Raw genomic sequence first — 18,235 nt, 5'->3', positions numbered from 1 at the left:
CCGAGAACTGCATACCTGACTTAAGGTGCTGAAATCTATACGCATGATTTCTATCAGGTAGAAATTGCAATTGCCTTACAATTGCTTCCGCAAGTTTCAAAAAATGACCCTAAACTTTATTGACAATATAAATACATAGAGGATTCAGAGCGATTTGGACAAAATTGTCTGTTAGTTTCAGAGCTCAAGACTGATTATCAGTACGAAAAATGGAAAAACAGAGTTCATGGTGACAAAAAAATCACGGCTAAATTTTTGTAATTGGAATTTTTTTGATGAGCGGTACAAATTCTCAGTGTAAAATTTAGCGAAATATGCAAATTGCTTGTAACTTAGTACTGACAGGAATTAAATCTTATAAAATGTAAGGCAGGGAGCGTTATATTCAACCCAAATGAAACCATTTCAGTAAACTCGAGATATAAAACATGTGCAGTTCTGAGATCAACTTTCGTGAACGTAGTTATCTATATGAATACTGCAAAGGATTGCATTACACCTTGCAATAGCCTCTAACTTACTGTATGTCAAAACAAGAAGTTCAGATTTTATTGAAACATATTTCGGACGGCGTACATCCTAAACCGTCATCAGTTCAAAAAATATATCGCGATTTCCACGCTGCCCTCAATTGCTCATAATTGCACTTATTTACGTTTTGAGTGCCCATTATTAGCGCATTTTTTTGTTTGATTGATAATAGAATTCTAAAGACGTTCGCGTGAGATCTTTTGCATAGTTACAAATCTGTTATTAATTTTGATAAACAGTTATAGATTTTTTTATGGAATCATATGGCCGCATTAGACTTATTACACTTGCCTGAAAATGTTTTGTAACCGTGAATTTAAAATTTTTTCTCGAGAACTTTTCATTCAAATCTGTAAGAAATTGAAGTCGCTTTATTAGTGAATCTTATTAACTTCGAAATTCTCTCCCACTCAGTCTACAGCTAACGCGATTGCCTTTGTACCCTAACGCTTAAAGTTCGAGCCCCTGTAGGATCTTTTTTTTTCTTTTTCAGGGAAGTTCAAAAAAAATGGGAAAAACTCGGTTGTTTGTTTGTCTGCTTATGTTTTGTCGACTTATTTCACGCATCGCGGAATTTTTTGTGCTACCTGCACTTGTCATTGTACTTGAAATATTTTCCTACTTTTTTCCGCTTAAAAAGTTTTTCGGCCCGAACATTTTTCAGTTTGAGTTTTTATCGGCTTCGTTTCTTAATTTTGTTTTGCTCCAAAATGACCGCGTCAGCAATCACAAAATGACCGCTTCAGCACTTTAAGATGCAAAAAAAAACTTTGAAACAAATGACCACATGAGGTTTTTCTTAATCCAAGAGCAACATTTGAATGGGAATAATTTTATGGATATCAGCAAAAGGCCCGCTTCAATACTTTGCAATAAAACAGGGGCAAATCTAGGTTTTTCTCGAAGGAGGGAGGAAGATAGGAAGATCTTCAAAAAAACTTTCAAAAATTTTGTTGATCTTTTTTGAAGTTGACTGAATTGATTCTCTGAGCTCTGATATAAAGACCCTGTTTTGGCCAAATTTTCTGCGCCTGTAGAAAATTTTTAGGGTCCGTCAGTCAATATCTCAATTTAGTACAAAGGGGGTGGGAAGAAACGCCGAAAAGCCGCGACAGAAACCGATGACCCCAACGTCGACATCAAGATGCCGATGTAAAACTATTTGATGATGATGATTGAATTTGTGGAAACTTTTAAAGTAGCTGTAATGTTTTTTGCTTTTTATGAACAAGAGCCGTCGTTTTCTGATTTGAATCTTGCTTTTTACAAACTCCGAAAATTTTTTGCAAGATGTTGATGTTCTAGCCCATTAATAAATTTTTAGCAAAGGCAATGAATAACTCTTACTGCCAAAAACACTACTACTCTGCTGTCGTTATGGAATTTTTTGGGTTTAGTAGCCTGCATTTTTTCATTCTTAGTATAGCTCATTGCGGCTTCGTCTAACTTTTGCCAATTAGCGAATTTATTGAAATCTATATTTGTTGCCATAATCGGTCCATAATAATTTAAGCGAACAGTTGATACGAATGAGAAAAAAGGTAATGTTTAGCAAAACTATTTATGCTTGTTTGCAACCAACTGTTAGACTTTTCACATTAAGAAACTCAGCTTGTTGAGCAAACTCAAATTGTTCTATGTTATAGTTAGTTTTCGGGGCAGACGTCCTTGGCGAATATTTATAGGCTTACTTGCCAATTGATTGCTTTCAAATGTTCAATTGGTGTAGAGTTGAAATTTTTGGCTATGTAAAACTTATTATAATTTTGCAGACATTTATAGAGATTGACCCTCACTTTCGCAGATTTTTCTGAAAGACTGATGATAATCAATCTCTGATTTTGCTACGCGTACCTTTAAAATATAGATTTTATCACGCAAAATTGGCTACATCATTGAGCAAATCTCATCGGGAATCAATTGCGCTATCATATCAAAAAAAGTTTACTCTTAATTGGGGTTTCGAAAAGATATTTTTCAAATTTCTCTAACAGTCGGAAAACTTACCGAAATTGTTCTGTTTTTAAAAACATTTCTTCAGAAAATTGAATGAGAGACCCTTATCTAAGTTTACTGCACCTTTGATGTTTTTTAATTTACTTTTGACTCACTTAGGCAGCTTTATTCCAAATTCAAGTCCCCACAATCCTACAAAAACACTCAAAAAACTTTCCGAGTTTTTTTTCCATAAAAACACGACACATTTTATGTTTTGGTGTTCTGTTGCTTGTTTTTTTTTTTCAAGTGCACTTGTTAACTCATTTTCAAGTTGTTTGTAGAGCTCAACTCTGAATTCTAACAATGGTCAATTGGGATGGCTTTGCGTAATGAAAACAAATACGTTTCGATCCCGTTGCTCAAATTGGTATTTACGCTTGCGATTAGCAAGCTTTATCAAATCGGAATAATAACTTTTTTCAGCTAAACAGCTAGTTTAACATAGTCAGTTGAATCAATTGCTGCTACGCTTCCGACATGCTCAATTTCATGAAATTTCAAACAAGTACTTTATCTAGGTAGTGAATAGGTGGAGTACGTTTTGGGCATTAAACATTTTTTTTGAATAAATTTTTTGTTCATGTTAGTGTTTTGAAAATGGTGTTAACTTTATTTTATGTTATTACCGTACTGAAAACGCGGTGTGTTAAAACATTCCATGAAAAGTCAAATGTTTTATAATTTTTTTCGCAAACAATATAAAATAGCTAGTGGCGCATAACTTTCAACAAAAAAGGGTCATCAGTGTTTTGGAAGAGCTCTGAAGATCTTTGGTGTTGACCTGAAAAAAAAAATCAACGAAATTTATCATATTTTAAACTAAAACCGCCCTTGCTCAAAAATACCTGCGCGCGCCTTTGGCCCTAGCCAACTTTACCATTTATTTTGGACAAAGTCTTCAAACTATCGCTTCTTTCTTATCAATCGAAAATGATTTGTACAAAACTAGCTTCTATTTATTAAACAGAAAAGGGAATAAATTATATATGAAAAACAAACATGATAGTTGCAGCATTCGAGTACTAATTCGACGAAGTTGTTTTTATTTATTAGTTCGAGCAACATCAAATATTATCAAGTTCGCCTTCAACTCTTATTTGAGGCTTTTTTCCAATTTGATTATTACACGATTTCGTGGTTGTATTACGAAAATGATCACATGTTCTGTGCAGCTATTTCACTGCCCAAGTTGTGAAAATTTGTTTTCGATGACGGCGACGCTTTTCCATTTTGTCTTGAGGTTGGGAACACTGGATAGCTGCTCCTAGGTGCTAGTATGGACTGATTTGGGTTAAATGCGAAGCTCCCTGATTCGGTTGGCGATATGGTTTGCGGGGAAGAGGCGTTGATGTTGTTTTGTACTCTAAGTGTCCCTTCGAATACTTTTCCGTCCACTGTAATTTTCAACGAGACTTCACTAGGCGAAGATCGTTCTACGAAATTAACTCGGACGTTTTCTGAAACAGGTAAAATACAAATTGAAGGCTACCTTTTCAAATTCAAACTTTCTAGCTCTCATTTTGAAAAATCTAATTAGCAGATGTAATCAAAAATATATCGCATTTCAAAATGTGCAAACTAAATTATTTATACACACCTACAGTACAGCTTATATACACCTAGTTTATAGCAGCCTATTTAAGCTTAAGTTTTTAGTTTCTGTTCACTTTTTCCTGATAAAAAAATAGTGAATAGATTTTTGAGATGAGTGAAGAAAAATAAAAAATAGTTTAAAGGGCTAAAAAATCAATTTGCATATAATTTGTCCGATCGAAAAAAAACTGGCTTACCTAAATTGTGCTTCAACGAGAGCTGGTCAGCGATGCTATTCGAGCCTTGTGAGACATGGCCAATCTCTTGTTCGCTCTTATGCACTTTCAACTCCAGTGGCTGCTGTTGGATCGGAGACTCAAACACGAGTCGTCGCTTAGTCGGCGGCGAACTGACGGCCGACAAGTCACTCAAATGTCGTTTCAATCCACTAAACTTCTCCTCGCTGGGCGATTTAATTTCCGAATTGTTTTCACTCGGTGATGGTTTTTCAGAGTTGACTATTGTGACATTGGGAATAAGTTTTTCCATTTCCTTAAAAGGAGAAGAAACTGCCTCTTTCTTCTCGCTGCTTGATCTGGCTCCATCCTCATTTTGTGTTTCGTTGTAGTTCACGCCTGAATTACTCGAGATAGTTTTCTGAAGGTTTTCGATAGCAGATAGTTGCTGCTGCTCGTAAATCGCCTAAAATGAAAAAATTGATTTTTTTTTTTACAAAACGATTGTTTTCAATTTTTTCTATTTTAGGTTTCTTCAAGTAGTGAGCGTCATAAAACCTGTTTGCGTCACAATTTTTGAAACTGGAAGAAAAAAATTTAGATTTTTTCTTATTTTAACTCAGCTGAAAAATATCTAAGTGATCATAGTACGAGATATGAATATTGTTTGTTTTTAATCGGCTGATGGGTTCATGAAATGCTAATTCCAGATTTTTTATGAAAATTACTTTTATTTCTCTCAGCGAAAAAAGGGAAGGTTTATGCTAATCTCGTTATAAACTTGTTATAATGAACTTATTTGTGACGTCAATAGAAATTTGCATGCAGTTTGAGCTTCTAGATAAACTTAAACGGATGGAAAAAAAGGGTTTCCTACGAGTTCACATAGTTGGAAGGTACTGCGCCTTAAAGGGGACTTTTTGTGCAATATGGGAAAGAACTTTGTTTTCAGGTGTGTGTTTTTCACAAATTGATGCCAGATAGAGCCGAAGGAAAGATCATATTTCGGCCCTTCGAGCTGCAAAAAAAAAGATTTCAAAAATCTGCGCCGAGCGAAAAGCAATTCGTTAGTGTAATTTTTTTTACATCGATAATTCAGATGCCAATCATTGAATTGCTATGTTAACTTAACGAAGGAAAACGAAAAAATGCGATTCTCTAATGTTATTTGAGCATCAGCTCTCCATGTTTTTAAGTGCAAAACTCTTTTTGTGTGTGTGTGAAAAAGTAATTATGTTCCTTGTACTGCAACCGACTATTTCTGTTTTTTTTTTAAAAACTTTGATATAAACATTACATAAGATTTTACCTGCATGACTGCAATCTGTTGGCTTTGGGCTAATGCGACCCTCTGTGATAAAATATCAGCTGCAGTTGCGGCCGCGGAGGGGTAACCTGATCCGCCATTTGTGCCCTGGTTCAAATTAGCCCCACCAATGCTCGTCGGAACCGGCACACCAGCTGAGAGGCCGGCCGCCGAAGAAGCGAATGAGTTCGGGTTGTTCAGATATTGATTAGCCGAAAGTGAGCTGAGGAATTTGGCACGCAATGCAGCAATTGCTGACTGGTTGAAAATATCTGGTGGGTTCGGCTTCATTCCAAAGCTGAATTTGTTTCGGTCATCTGAAAGTTTAAAAAAATCAATACAAGTCTAATTACGATATGAAAGTGATGGGGCCTAGGAAATTAGACGACAAGCAAATTAGACGACCGTAAAGGAACGGAATTTACGGACAACCAATATTTACTCAGCCAAAAGTTAATTTAAGTCTGTAAACAAAATTCACGCAATTTGCACGCAAGTTATTGTCTAAATTTCGATATTTTGTGATCGTCTAATTTGCATGTCGTCTAAGTTCCTAAACCCTGAAAGTGTTTACTAATTTTTTTTTCTAATTTTTTCTCACTAATTTTTTTTACTATAACAAATTAGAGTAAAAATTGGCTCATAGTATTTGAATGCAGAATCGAAGTTTGGACTTTTTAGCTTACCACTTGTGGTTATATTTTTGGCTGTCTGTAACATCCCATGTTGACTAGGCTGAAAACCCATTGGGTTCACACCTGGCATTCCCGGAAACCCAAATACTCCAAACTTGTTCATTCCTCCGTCAAAGCCGTACGGCGGGCGGCCGAAGCCAGGGTGAAAGGGCATTCCAAATGCACCCCCTGGGTTCAGAATGGGGGAGGTCGGAGGGCTCTGGATGTTGCGGGAGTCCCGACGGTTCCCATCAATTGCGGCGTTCAGCTCCTCCATCGTACTTAGATTGTGTTTTTCGCACTCGTATGGGTAGAGATACTTCATATACCTGGAAAATAAACAATATTAGACCTTTATATTGTGATATAAATCCCAATACCCCAATCATTTGTCGTTTTTTAAAGATTTTGTAAAATTTGAGATTGAATTAATGCAGAGATGATCTTTTGTTTTAACCCACTGGGGGTTGGGTGAAGACAATACGTTCAAGTGATGTCTTTGTTTTTTACTATTTGGGGTAAAATATTTTTTTAAACCCAATTGGGGTGTTTTTCTTTTTTTGCTTTATTCAATAAATATCCCCTGAATACTTCTGAGTTTAATCTTTGAAGTGTACATTTTTTCCAATTATGGGTCTATTTTTCAAAGTTTTACAAGTATCTCCCAACTGATAATGAGTTACTTTTGAAATAAAAAAGCCCCATTTAATAATTATTTTCCCCAAATGGGAATTTCAAGCTATCTTTTTAATAACAAAGCCGTAATTTTTTTGATATGATGAGTTTAATTACCTTGATTTTTGGGTGACGTTTTTTCAACTAATGCTTCAACTCGAGCTAATGTAACTTTGTTAAATGCTTGGAGAGTTCTAGTTAAAACAACTGCTTTTCTAATCATCTATTAGAATGACTTCAAGTACATAAAATTGTGGAACTTGAACAAAGTTTAATTGGACAAAGACCAGCTTTAATCATTCCCAATAAAGTAATTGATTTGCAAATCAAATTTCCGAAAATTTTCACCATAATTGAATCAAGGGAAATGATGTCATTTTGGACCTTTATTTTTCAAAAACAAAGAAAACTCTTACGATTTTAGCAATTGTTGGGCTATAAAAAGAAAGTGGAATTAGGGGCGTCAAAATTATTCAACAAGTGCCCAAAAACGGCATGTTTGGCCCGTCTTCGAGAAAACCTTGGATTCCGATTCGTCCCTACTGTAAAACTTTGATCTATCCTCACAGAAAAATTAGGTAATCTAAAATTTCAACAACAGAACGGCATAATACTTAGTTGTGTTAACTACTACGGTTCGCACAAATATATGGAGTCCAAACATTTAAAGAGATCCGCTTTGTGCAGTGTCCCATCTACAATTTCTGTACCATTATAACTTCATAATCAGAATCGTGGAGTTGTCTAATGTTGACACCCATGGAGTAAAAGGATTGAAGGTGACTCACTGTGTTCGGAGGGTGAAAGCGGCACTGGTGATGGAATGGGGGAGGTTGAGACCCTTGGTGATCTCCCGCCACAGTTTCCGGTTGATGACCTCCACAAGTCCCCCCTTGGCCACCACCAGTTTGAACAGAAGGTGCAGATCCAGAGTCTGCTTAGCCATGATCGGGATTCTGTTCACCGGAGTGCCTGAAATTAGCATGACCATCTTATCTTCATCAGGGTTTTTTAGCTTCCAATTTGTCTTACGATGATTAGTTTTCTTTGCTGTAAATGGATGCACAAACAATGCAATTAAAACTAAAAGGATTAAATTGTGCCATTTGAGAGAATAATGGAAGATTTGTTTAATTTGTTAAAAAACATTTGAATAATGATTTCAATTTTGGGGATTTTTCACGGATTTCGCGCATTTAGAATGAGCGTAGAACAAAGCATGCATTTTATTAGGAATTTTTCACTTCATCTAAATCAATTTCGAAATTAAAATCTCATAATCTCTTCGTAGCTACTGAATTGTGACTAAAATGCTTATTTTTGTAATCTCAAAATTGTTGTTTTGTAACAATTTCTATCAAAAGACATTTTTATCCACTTTATCCTGGCTCCATCAGGTTTGCAAATGAAAGTAAAATATGCAAATCATCACTTGCTAAAATAAATCTCAACTCAAGCGAGCAATAACTTAGATTGCTTTTGTATTTCACAGTCTGTATATTTTTATGCAAAGTCTTTTTTATAAGATTTAATATTTTTAAGTCATTATTTCCACCTACAAGTTGAACTTTTTGGATTGAATGATTTCAATTTAGGTACCGACCTCTTTTCTGCATAAACGCGAACAAATCATCTAGAAACTTCTTTCTTTCGGGATCGCTGTCGATTTCGTAAAGCTGAAACGAAAAAACATGGAAATAGAAATTTTTTTCAAAGCGAATCGGTTAATATCTATCTAAAATCTAGTAATATAGCTTAGATCTTTTTTAATAAAAAATAATAATCTGCTTTAATGAATGAAAAAATCAAATTCTATGAAACTAACTTCTTGAATCATCTTGAAAGAAAGTTTGCAGCAATTGAAGTAAGATTAAGCAAGTGTAATTTTTAAAGTGTGATCAATTAACACCGAAGTTTCAGCTGTTTCAAAGAGTTAAACTTTTCGTTGGTTTAAATGAATACACAATGGTAGAATCTTCCAGAAATTGATTAGTTTATTTCGAGTTGGTTAAATAATTAAGATGCTGTCGCAATCCAATTTATTTTAATTAAAATTGCCAATGGTGAAAAAGATCGGATTCTTATTATCGGATTTCAATTAATCCCTCCTAGTCGCAGCGATTTCGAGTCTCAAACAATTTCTACACAAAGAAAACTCATTTGAAGCAAAAATGCATCGTAATTTGGACAAATTCGACCATTATAAATTTATGAATTGGCGTAAATTGTGACAAATTTAATAATTAAAATTTACAAAAATCGTTAGTTTATTAGCGAATTGGGGATCTACGATAGATAAATGGATTAGAGGATTTAAACGGGATTAAAAATTTAGACATTCGATACATTAGCAATCAAATTGTTATTAGAGATTTATTCATGGCTAGTTAATGAGACGTAGACGAGGATGTCTCTTTACTAGTCTCGTAGGAATGTCAATTTTAGAGAAATGACTGATTTTTGACGATGTCGACTGAGTCGCGTTTAATTGTTTTGATTCCATTTTCCACAATATTTTGGAACTGTATCTTGGCTTAGATTGGTTTGCAGATAAAAATTAACATCTATTTATTTGTTTGGACAAACAATCGAACCCTAATGCAAACGAAGATGGTATGAATTATAGATTATGGATGAGAAATACACACGATGGTATAAGCGGCGCTCGAACAGTACAGTTCTACAAGCCAACCAGATCATCGAGCCTATAATGATTTACCCTACCAAAAAGTCAAAAAACCGAAACAGAAGTTCCAAGACTATATTTAGATAACTATGTCATAAGTGTTGCATATCTTTTAATTGCTCATTTCTGTACTCAACGAAGAAACAACTGTTAAACAAGCTGCCTTTATTAGGTTTTCTTTTTTTTTCTATCAATTTGTTCTGATGTTTTTCCGGCTCTCTTTAGATTCAAACAAAGATCGGTTTGATGATACAGAGGCTTATTTGCCATTTCCCGATGAAGTGTGATCTAAAATGAAGACTAAAACTTCACCCAGCTAAAAGACTTCATTAAATGTCACTTTCGTTGATTGACACGCCTCCAGGTCTAGAAAAAGTGTCTGTGATGTTCAAACTGGCCCGTACCTTTGAACCCGATCGATTTGATCAGGGCTTCTCATCAAGATGTTACAATTGGGTTTCGGATGGATCAAGACACTTGATGATTGGATATGCCTTTGTTTTTGACATCGCCTTGTATAAAATTCTCATATCAATGTCTGCAAAATGAAGTCGCTGCGGTTGCAAAAACACCGCTCAGCCTTGAATTCGAAGTCTCAGAAAACTTTCTTGAAAATGATTGACAATTAAAGAGTTTTGACAGGTGTGCTCTCAAAAACAGTTTTGACAGGAGGGTTTTTTAGGGTATTCTTATTGAAAGGGGTGACCGCGCGCCAAAAAAACGCAGTTTTTGACCAAAACCTTCAGAAAGTGCCGAAAAAAGTTTAGCCAAATGAAAGCACTGTCAAACAGCTGTCTTGAAAGGGATTTTTTAAATGTTTTTAGTCTTGAAGGGGTTTAAGTGTTTTGGCGATCCAATAAGATGGCCAACAAAAATCTGTTCGACCCAAAAAAGGTCGAGTAATGTCGACAAAAGATATTTCGAAAATACCGCATTTGATTTTTTGTGGGCTACTAACTTGCTTGAGGGCTATAATGGTAAAGGTGAAGTGGCTTTCATTTATTATATACAAGAGAACCCCCGCTATGGAATCTACTAAAAAATGGCCATACTATAAGTAAAAGCAGTAAATTAGCATTAGAGCGCTCTATTCATAATTCGAACTTTGCTGCATGCTGATTAGTCGAAAAAATTTCGGCTATCCGGGTATTCGGCTCTGTGATACCCAACGACAATAAAGACTCCGAGACATAATTACCCCTCCCCACCCGCGCCAAAACGTAGACGTGAGGTCTCAACTAAATGCCAGCGAGGACATAACGACAGACTAGACTTCACCTTTTTTTATCTCACCTCAAACCGCAAATTAGCCCAAATACAACCAAAAGGCCGGCTTGCTATAGCGGATAAGTGATCGCTACTTCAAATGGCGACTACAGCCTTCTAATGACAATAACTACGGGAAAACGGATTGTATTGTACAACAGTATGACCGACAATTAATTGGGCAGTATTATTAGTATTACGCCGATTGTTGAGTTCCAAAGAAAACAATAAACGAGGGTACCTCCACCGCATTGTGTATGGTTTGAGGTTTTGTTTACTTTCCCAAAAACAGTGGTTGATCCAGGTCTATGTATGTGAATGGGATGGCGTTAAGTTGAGAGGGCAATGAAGAATGAAACAAAAAAGATAAATGGCCCTATTTACTCTTTGCCGAACATTTTTGAATACTGCGCGTGAATCAGTGTTCCCCGTTTATACTGTAAAGCATTGTCGCCCCACGTTTGAAAAACTGTCGCAAAAGTGGGATCATCGTGTCCGGGGAGAAGGATGTTAACTTGACCCTAAAGTTAAACTTAAAAATTGAAAAATTTTATTAAAATAGCCAATCTTAAACCAATCAGATCTTCACGAATGAGTTGGTTTGACAGTAATTATATAATTGGATGAAAATTTATTTGTTTTGCCAGCTCCGGCTCCCCATTTTGGTGGGACCTACTTAACAATCTCCCCCCCCCCCCCCCTATTGTACCAACTAAAGAATCGGTTGTGGACCACTGTATAATTTCCGTGTGGTCGCTCCTCATATAAGTCTCGCCATTTTTGTGAGCACTTCAAAAGTAAAAAATGAACATCTTGTTGTACAAGTGTGATAGAGGGGTCTCCGAATCACACTAATTTGGTACAAGTATGATATTTGGGTTCCAAAAATTTAGATGGGTCCCTGAAGAATATTTTTACGCCTTAACATCTCCGAAAACATGGTTCACATTTGTTTACTTGTGTTTTTGAAGTTCTCACAAAAAATGCGGGAGGACCCAACTATCATACTTGTATCACAATTTTAAGCTAAAACAGCGATTAACTAATCCATATGCGCCGGTCGATCATTTCAAAACTTTTTCTCGAACGTAATTAACCTGCCGTATTTGCGCGAACTTATTCGATAGTTCACTTGACATCACTGAAGCGATAAATGGAACAACAATTTTATGGCACTTAAATTATATCAGGGACCCGGTCACTTTCTTGGGACCAAACCGGTTACTTTCTTGGGACCCATCTATCAAACTTTTACCCTTGCATGTTTCCAAAGATTTCAGGGTTCTAAACTTTTTTGTGGGGAGCAATCTCTTCATCTAACTATCTACCGTACACAAGTTAGTAGTCCCTGTTGGTGCGCTGAAACTTATAGAAGGAGAATCAAACTCTACCTGTCTAAATTGCTCCTCGAAAGTCCAGATTCTCGACTGGTCTCCTCCACATGCATCCTCTGCCTCCTCGGTTTGCTCCTCGGATCCCAAAGTTGTCTCGTCGTGCTCCAACAAAGTAGTCGGACTCACTTCGTGTTGCCGCGACTGCACTTCGGACCCGACTTGACCCACAGTCGGCCTTCTTTCTTCCTGATGTGGACTTATCAAATCGCGTTTGAGGGTTTTTTGAGGACTGGTGTTAAAAATGCCCTGGTTGCAAAGATTCAGTGGTTGATGTTGGTGTTCCGGAGAATGCTGGAGTAGAGAATTCATAGCTTTTTGTTTGAACTTTTTACCGACTTGATTATTGCAAAAACAATTACAGATTTTGATATTGTTATTTGTTGCGTGATTTGAATGACTCCAATAAGGTTTTTATTGTAATTTAATCCTGTTAAAAGCGGCCAAAACTAATTGAAAGATTTCAAAAGAGTGAAATTTAATTTAGCCCGATTGCTGCCTACGACTTAGAGAACAAATTGGGATGACTATAGCCTTGTGATTGGTTGACTCTATTAACCAATCAGAATGCTTAATAATCAGAATGCTCAGACATTTCATTTGAAGAAGATATTGCAATGGAAGACAGGAAATGGCATTTTAAATAACGCTTTCGCAACTACAAGTGCATAAAACAGATATAATTTTCCATTTCCGCGGACTTTTGAATGCTAAAAATTTCAGGTAGCGTCTTGATGCTCCAAAAAACTGAGAAAATTAAATGAAATTGATTTCATTTATAACACAGCAAAGTTATACCGCTAATTAATGCGCGCTCCGATGCATCGTTAAGTTAAATTTGAAAAAGCATTTTGTTAAGGAAATTGACTTTGCGAAGCGAGGAAAAGTTGATCGGTTGAGCAGCGCCGGAAAATTGAGTAAAATATGAAATTCGTTTGAATTGTTATTAAAAAGCACTCCCAAAAATTGATTCGGAGTATTTTTCATTATCGCTTATGATGTAATTAGCAATTATTTCCCGATGCGTTTTCAAGCCATTAAATGATGAAAATGGCAAATTGCAACCAATTAGGAACTAAATGATAAAAATCAGTGGGCTGCAAAATCTTCTTTTGCTCTAAGATCTTCTAACGTATCAAAACACCGCTTTGATCATACCTAAATATGGGAGTCAAATCTTCAATGACTTGTGAACCAAATTACGAGTTTCCAAATTTCGGGTACATGCTATCAGAAAATGAAAAAAAATGGCATAAAAAGCTGAAAAAACTTAGCATCAATGTCGTCATTGTCGTCTTTAAATCATTTGATTGGAAACAACCCTCTGAAACATGATTCGAGTCAAGATATCCGATTGAAAACTGGAGGTACGAAAATATCACTAAATCTTCTTTTTTTTACAATTGAGCGAGCAAAAAATTTTCTTAATTCCTAAAAACAATAACCTCTAATGGCAGCGATTTCCCGCTTACGATAGAAAACGTTTTCATAGAATTTTTTCCACGAGAAAAAGTCATAGACTAACGCAAGAGTTAGTTTTTGCTGAGAAGCTTTGTTTTGTTGTTCTGCTTTTTGAAGAAAGCGACAGATCGTTTGTGCTTATCTGTTTTTTATCCAGACGAAATTCGATTTTTAACCAACCTGTTTTTTGCCATATGGCGCTAGAGAAAACTTCGAAAATCTAGATATGTTTATCGAATTTTTCTATCGTAACAAAAAGATTAATAGTTTATTCCATTAATTTTTATCATTGACAAGTCTCATACGTGTTTCATCCTTTAGCACATATAGTTCCAATTTTGCCGGTTTTTCTGCTTCTATGCGCTCAGAAAGTTGTTTTTAGAACCTTCTGCTTACTGGTTATGTCCACCAAGTCGATTTTTCGAGCTCTGTTTTGGCCAATGTTTTGGCCAACATAACAAGCGAAAAAAATTTTCAGACTTTTTTGATCGCTCCCCCCTCAGCAGGCGCCTTTAGAAAAATTTCATGGTCAGCCAGCTAAAAAAGGAGGTTTTAAATAGCATTACATTGGGGATCCTTTGGGTAAGCAGGTGGTCGAATCTGTGCAAGAAAATGGCGTCTGCCCCCACCCAAATCCGCTACTGATAGCAAGTTACTTGCAACCACCTACTAAAAAAATGTACACAAATCTCAGCACTTGATTTCATTAATATAAAGTAGACGCCGTCCATTTAACTGATCCCTCCGTTGTATTTTTTCGATGTACACGCCAAAAACTGATTTGATTTCTTGAAATCGATTTTTTTGTTTTTCATTTCTCTTTTTCGAGATCCTCGCGTGTAGTTAAGTTCTGTCGGCTCAGTTTCAAAAATGTTTACGAGCCAACTAAATAGCTTAGCTATTGACCATGCATAGAGGTTTGAGCACTAAACAACGCTTTAATGTATAAGCTGCATTGCATCAAACTGAACAATTTCTTAACAGATTTTTGGCTAAAATTGTCGAATTTTTTGCTCATCAGTTTTTTCAGAAGTTTAATTGAAGTTTCATTGAATAAATGGCTTAAAAATTTTTTAAAAAGTTTTTTTTCAGTTTTTACAATCTTAGTTTATTTTAGACGTTGTACTAAAATTGTAGAAAAAAATTTAAAAAGGCAAATTGGTGGTTTTTGTATTTTGGTTCCTAACTGACTTATCAAATAAAATCTAGAAATTTGGAGTTTTTACTTAAAAACTGTTTTTATAAGAAATAGGATTATTAAATGTAGTACAGTTGATAGTGTACTCAGACATCGAAAACAATGATTTCTATGCAAAAAGCAGGAAAACTCAGCCTCGAAACTTAAAAATTTTCTGATAGTCAATCATTTTCTTTGTAATTTTTGTGACTAACCAACATGAAGAATCTTTTAAGCATGTCAACCGCCAGATCAGTTCAAGCTAGACCAGAAAACAAATTTTGTGAAAAAGTTAGCTAACTAGAAAACAAACGACTGCTAGGATTTTTTCCTCACAGTTAGGTTCCTCACTTAAACATCAGAACGTTTCGAGTGGTATGCCATTTTAAACCCCTTTTAGTCGTGATTTAAACGAAATTTCTCATTGAGCTGCCTAAGACTTTTTGCTCTTTGTCTAAATTCAAGCTAGTAAAAAACCAGGGTGCTTTGATAAAAATGGTTCTTATCAAGCCCTGAAAAAATTTGCTCGGGAAATCTTTCTTCAGAACTGTTTCATGAAACAAAAAAATGAGAAAACTAACTCACAAACAATTGTTGAACTTGGTTTTGAAATGCTTCTGAAATTATTTTTACGTTCATTGTTTGGTTATTCATACTAACTGTTTAAGAAAACGGTAGTCGATTATGCGTACTTTGCAACATGCTAACCCTAATTCTAGTTGCTATCATAACACCTTGCTCAAAAATGACAATTAGGTTGTCATCTATTGGAGTGTGACTGCCAAATCAATTCTTGTTAGACCAGAAACAACTATTTTGTTTTATTTTAATCTAAATCGCTAATTATACGAAACGTAAGCTTTTCTTCAAGCACTGCAAAATCCATATTATTCTTCGCTGGAAGGTGAATCCCAAAAAAAGCGAAAGTTTTGTTTTCGGTAATTTTTATTTTTAATTTTGTTTCACGCATTATCAGATACCGCACATTATCAACAGAGTGGGTCGAAAACTAAATCTTAAATCGAACCAGAAGCGATTTGTACTATTTTGAGATATCCGTTTTTGGCTGACTGACCTTTAAATTTTTTTAAAGGCGCCTTTGGCGGCAATATATACTAACTTTGAGGGGGAGGCGCGCGTCGAAAAAACGCAATTTTTTTGGTCAAAATTGTCTAAAAGTACCTAGTAAGCTTTTTTTGGCCTGTTTTTTCAAACTTTTAGGGTCTTTATAGTGGGTCGGGAAAGCTCAGAAAATCAATTTGGTCGAACTAAAAAAAAAGGTCGACAAAATAATCAAATTTTTTTTGAAAATCCGCTCCCCCCTCGAGAAATTCCTAGATCCGCGCCTAATTCGAACAATTAAGGTTTTCAAAAAACTACGAAAACTCCTGTGTTACTACTCCTAACTGTAAACTAAAAACACATCTGTTTCACGGCGGGTTTATTTTTAATTGCTTATAATTATTTTTTTAGTTTGATGGAAAGGTTTAGACCTTTCACATTTTTTGTTCAATAAAAAGTGAAAATATGTTTTGAGATAATGACATTATAAAAAAGCTGAAAAAAGTGACATAATGCCTTGTCTACTTTTTAAATTGAGCCTTAGAAGACATAACTTTCAAATTTTTCACAAGGAAATTTTTTTCTTTCAGCTCTAAAAAATGCTAAGTTTCAATAGATTTACAAAAAAATGACAGCAAATTGGCCTACATTTAGACTACAGGCAAGCTAATTTAACATGAAATAAATTGCACTTAAAATCTATTTAACTATCTAGAACAATTTGAGATACCTTATCATGTTCAAATTTGGAAAAAAAATACTCATGCACAGAGAAAATTTATTCGTTTCTATGCTAAAAACTTGTTCATTTCAATTTCTGTTTTTAACTGAAATGAAGCTGTCTATCATATAGACAGAAGTTTCTTCATATGACATACACTTCTAACTGGTTTTCAATCGGGAACTTTTTAATCTCATTCGCTTGTTTTCCCGAAATAATTAACTGACAAAAAAATTAACGTCGTTCCTCAAAATTTTTCAACCACTGAGTTTGACAAAAAAAAATTTGAATTTTTTTGTTCACAAGAAAAGTTTGAATGTATTTATATATTTTTTGAGATATCAACTTCAAAAGCAAGCTGAACACGAAAGGACGTATTGCATGATTAATTTTTTTTAAATTGAGTTTTAACAAACATGATTCAAAACATTTTCTTTTATACATTATAACATGATACTTTTTCTAACTTAGTATTTAAAGAAAATTCTTACTTTTTTGTTGTACTTGCTCAACAACCAGCTGTTGTTGTTTTGGTTGCTGTGATAACGAAAAAATCTGAAATTTTTCAATAAGACTAACATTTCAGTTAAGCTACGTCAAATAGTTATGAAGCCAACAAAAAGGTACATTTTTAACTTATTGCAGGCTGATAATATTGCGTATGGTTGCAAATAGTTGTCTTAAATAATTCAGTCTCCACAGAAGAGAATCAACAGACATGGTTTTCGCCAAATGTGAGGTATTCAAAAAAAGACCGTTACAGAGTACGGGTTGACGCGATGCCTGCAAAAACCTTAACGCGCAGAAAAAAGTTCGAAAGATTTTATTTTATGAAAGTCAGATCATTTAAGATGCTTTTCTTTGGTAGCCCTCTATCACACCCAATTCGAGCTAAACAACTCAACATTTTCCTGAAGGCATTCTTGGCACTCATTCCTACTCAATTTGTGGACACTCAATCATGAATTGTGGAGACTCCTAGGGATGTCAGCTGTTTTTTAATATGACCGGCATTTTGGTTTGACCAATTTTCCAGCTTATCTGAATGTACGTTTATTAAGTTTTTTAAAACTGTTATTTTTTGTATTGCAAGTGGTGCGAATCTTCGCTTCACTTTTGTCTTTAAAATTTTACAATATCAAGGAGAGCTGTACAATTTTTTGATAGAGCATAAATTAAAAGCTTTTTGATTGGAAAATGGCGAACTGTATAAAATCTAAGGCTTTCTTGATACAGGGTAATTTTTATTCTTTATTGTTAGAAGTCAAATTCTGAAAGTGACTTTCTTCAACAAACAAAATCAAGTATCGTCACAAAATTAGGTATCGCAAATAATCCTCAGAATGGAGCGCTTAGCAAATCATATAAAAGACTTTCACTCGTAATTCCAACATCAATAAAGTATTTCCCAAAAAACTATACGGAAATGATAAATATGGATCAAAGTAGCAAAACAAAATCATCAAAATCCCCTGTTTTACGGCTTCTTGTTGTAAAAATATTATCTAACATTTTTTC

At 35.0% G+C, this 18,235-nt stretch overlaps 1 protein-coding gene across 1 annotated transcript; it reads right to left on the bottom strand.

Annotated features, from left to right (window-relative positions):
* Positions 1 to 3,540: 3,540 nt before the first annotated feature.
* Positions 3,541 to 12,788, bottom strand: LOC134842060 (uncharacterized). The gene is made up of 7 exons (XM_063858215.1): positions 12,297 to 12,788; positions 8,557 to 8,629; positions 7,742 to 7,925; positions 6,291 to 6,607; positions 5,608 to 5,921; positions 4,320 to 4,764; positions 3,541 to 3,986 (listed from the first exon to the last, which is right to left on the bottom strand). Exons 1-7 carry the CDS (start codon positions 12,606 to 12,608, stop codon positions 3,685 to 3,687), a joined length of 1,947 nt encoding a protein of 648 aa, XP_063714285.1. The 5' UTR covers positions 12,609 to 12,788; the 3' UTR covers positions 3,541 to 3,684.
* Positions 12,789 to 18,235: the final 5,447 nt, after the last annotated feature.

Source organism: Symsagittifera roscoffensis, chromosome 3 (assembly GCF_963678635.1).
Source record: "Symsagittifera roscoffensis chromosome 3, txSymRosc1.1, whole genome shotgun sequence".
Taxonomy (NCBI): Eukaryota; Metazoa; Xenacoelomorpha; order Acoela; family Convolutidae; genus Symsagittifera; species Symsagittifera roscoffensis.
This window is presented reverse-complemented; position numbering and strand designations above follow the sequence as displayed.

Bases quoted from the DNA above. Each gene is read 5' to 3' on its own strand.
- LOC134842060 (XM_063858215.1), bottom strand. From the start codon at position 12,608: ATGAATTCTCTACTCCAGCATTCTCCGGAACACCAACATCAACCACTG. The intron at 7,926-8,556 runs GTCGGTACCTAA...TGCTAATTTCAG, and splicing joins CGCGTTTATGCAGAAAAGAG to GCACTCCGGTGAACAGAATC. The intron at 3,987-4,319 runs GTAAGCCAGTTT...TACCTGTTTCAG, and splicing joins CTCGTTGAAGCACAATTTAG to AAAACGTCCGAGTTAATTTC.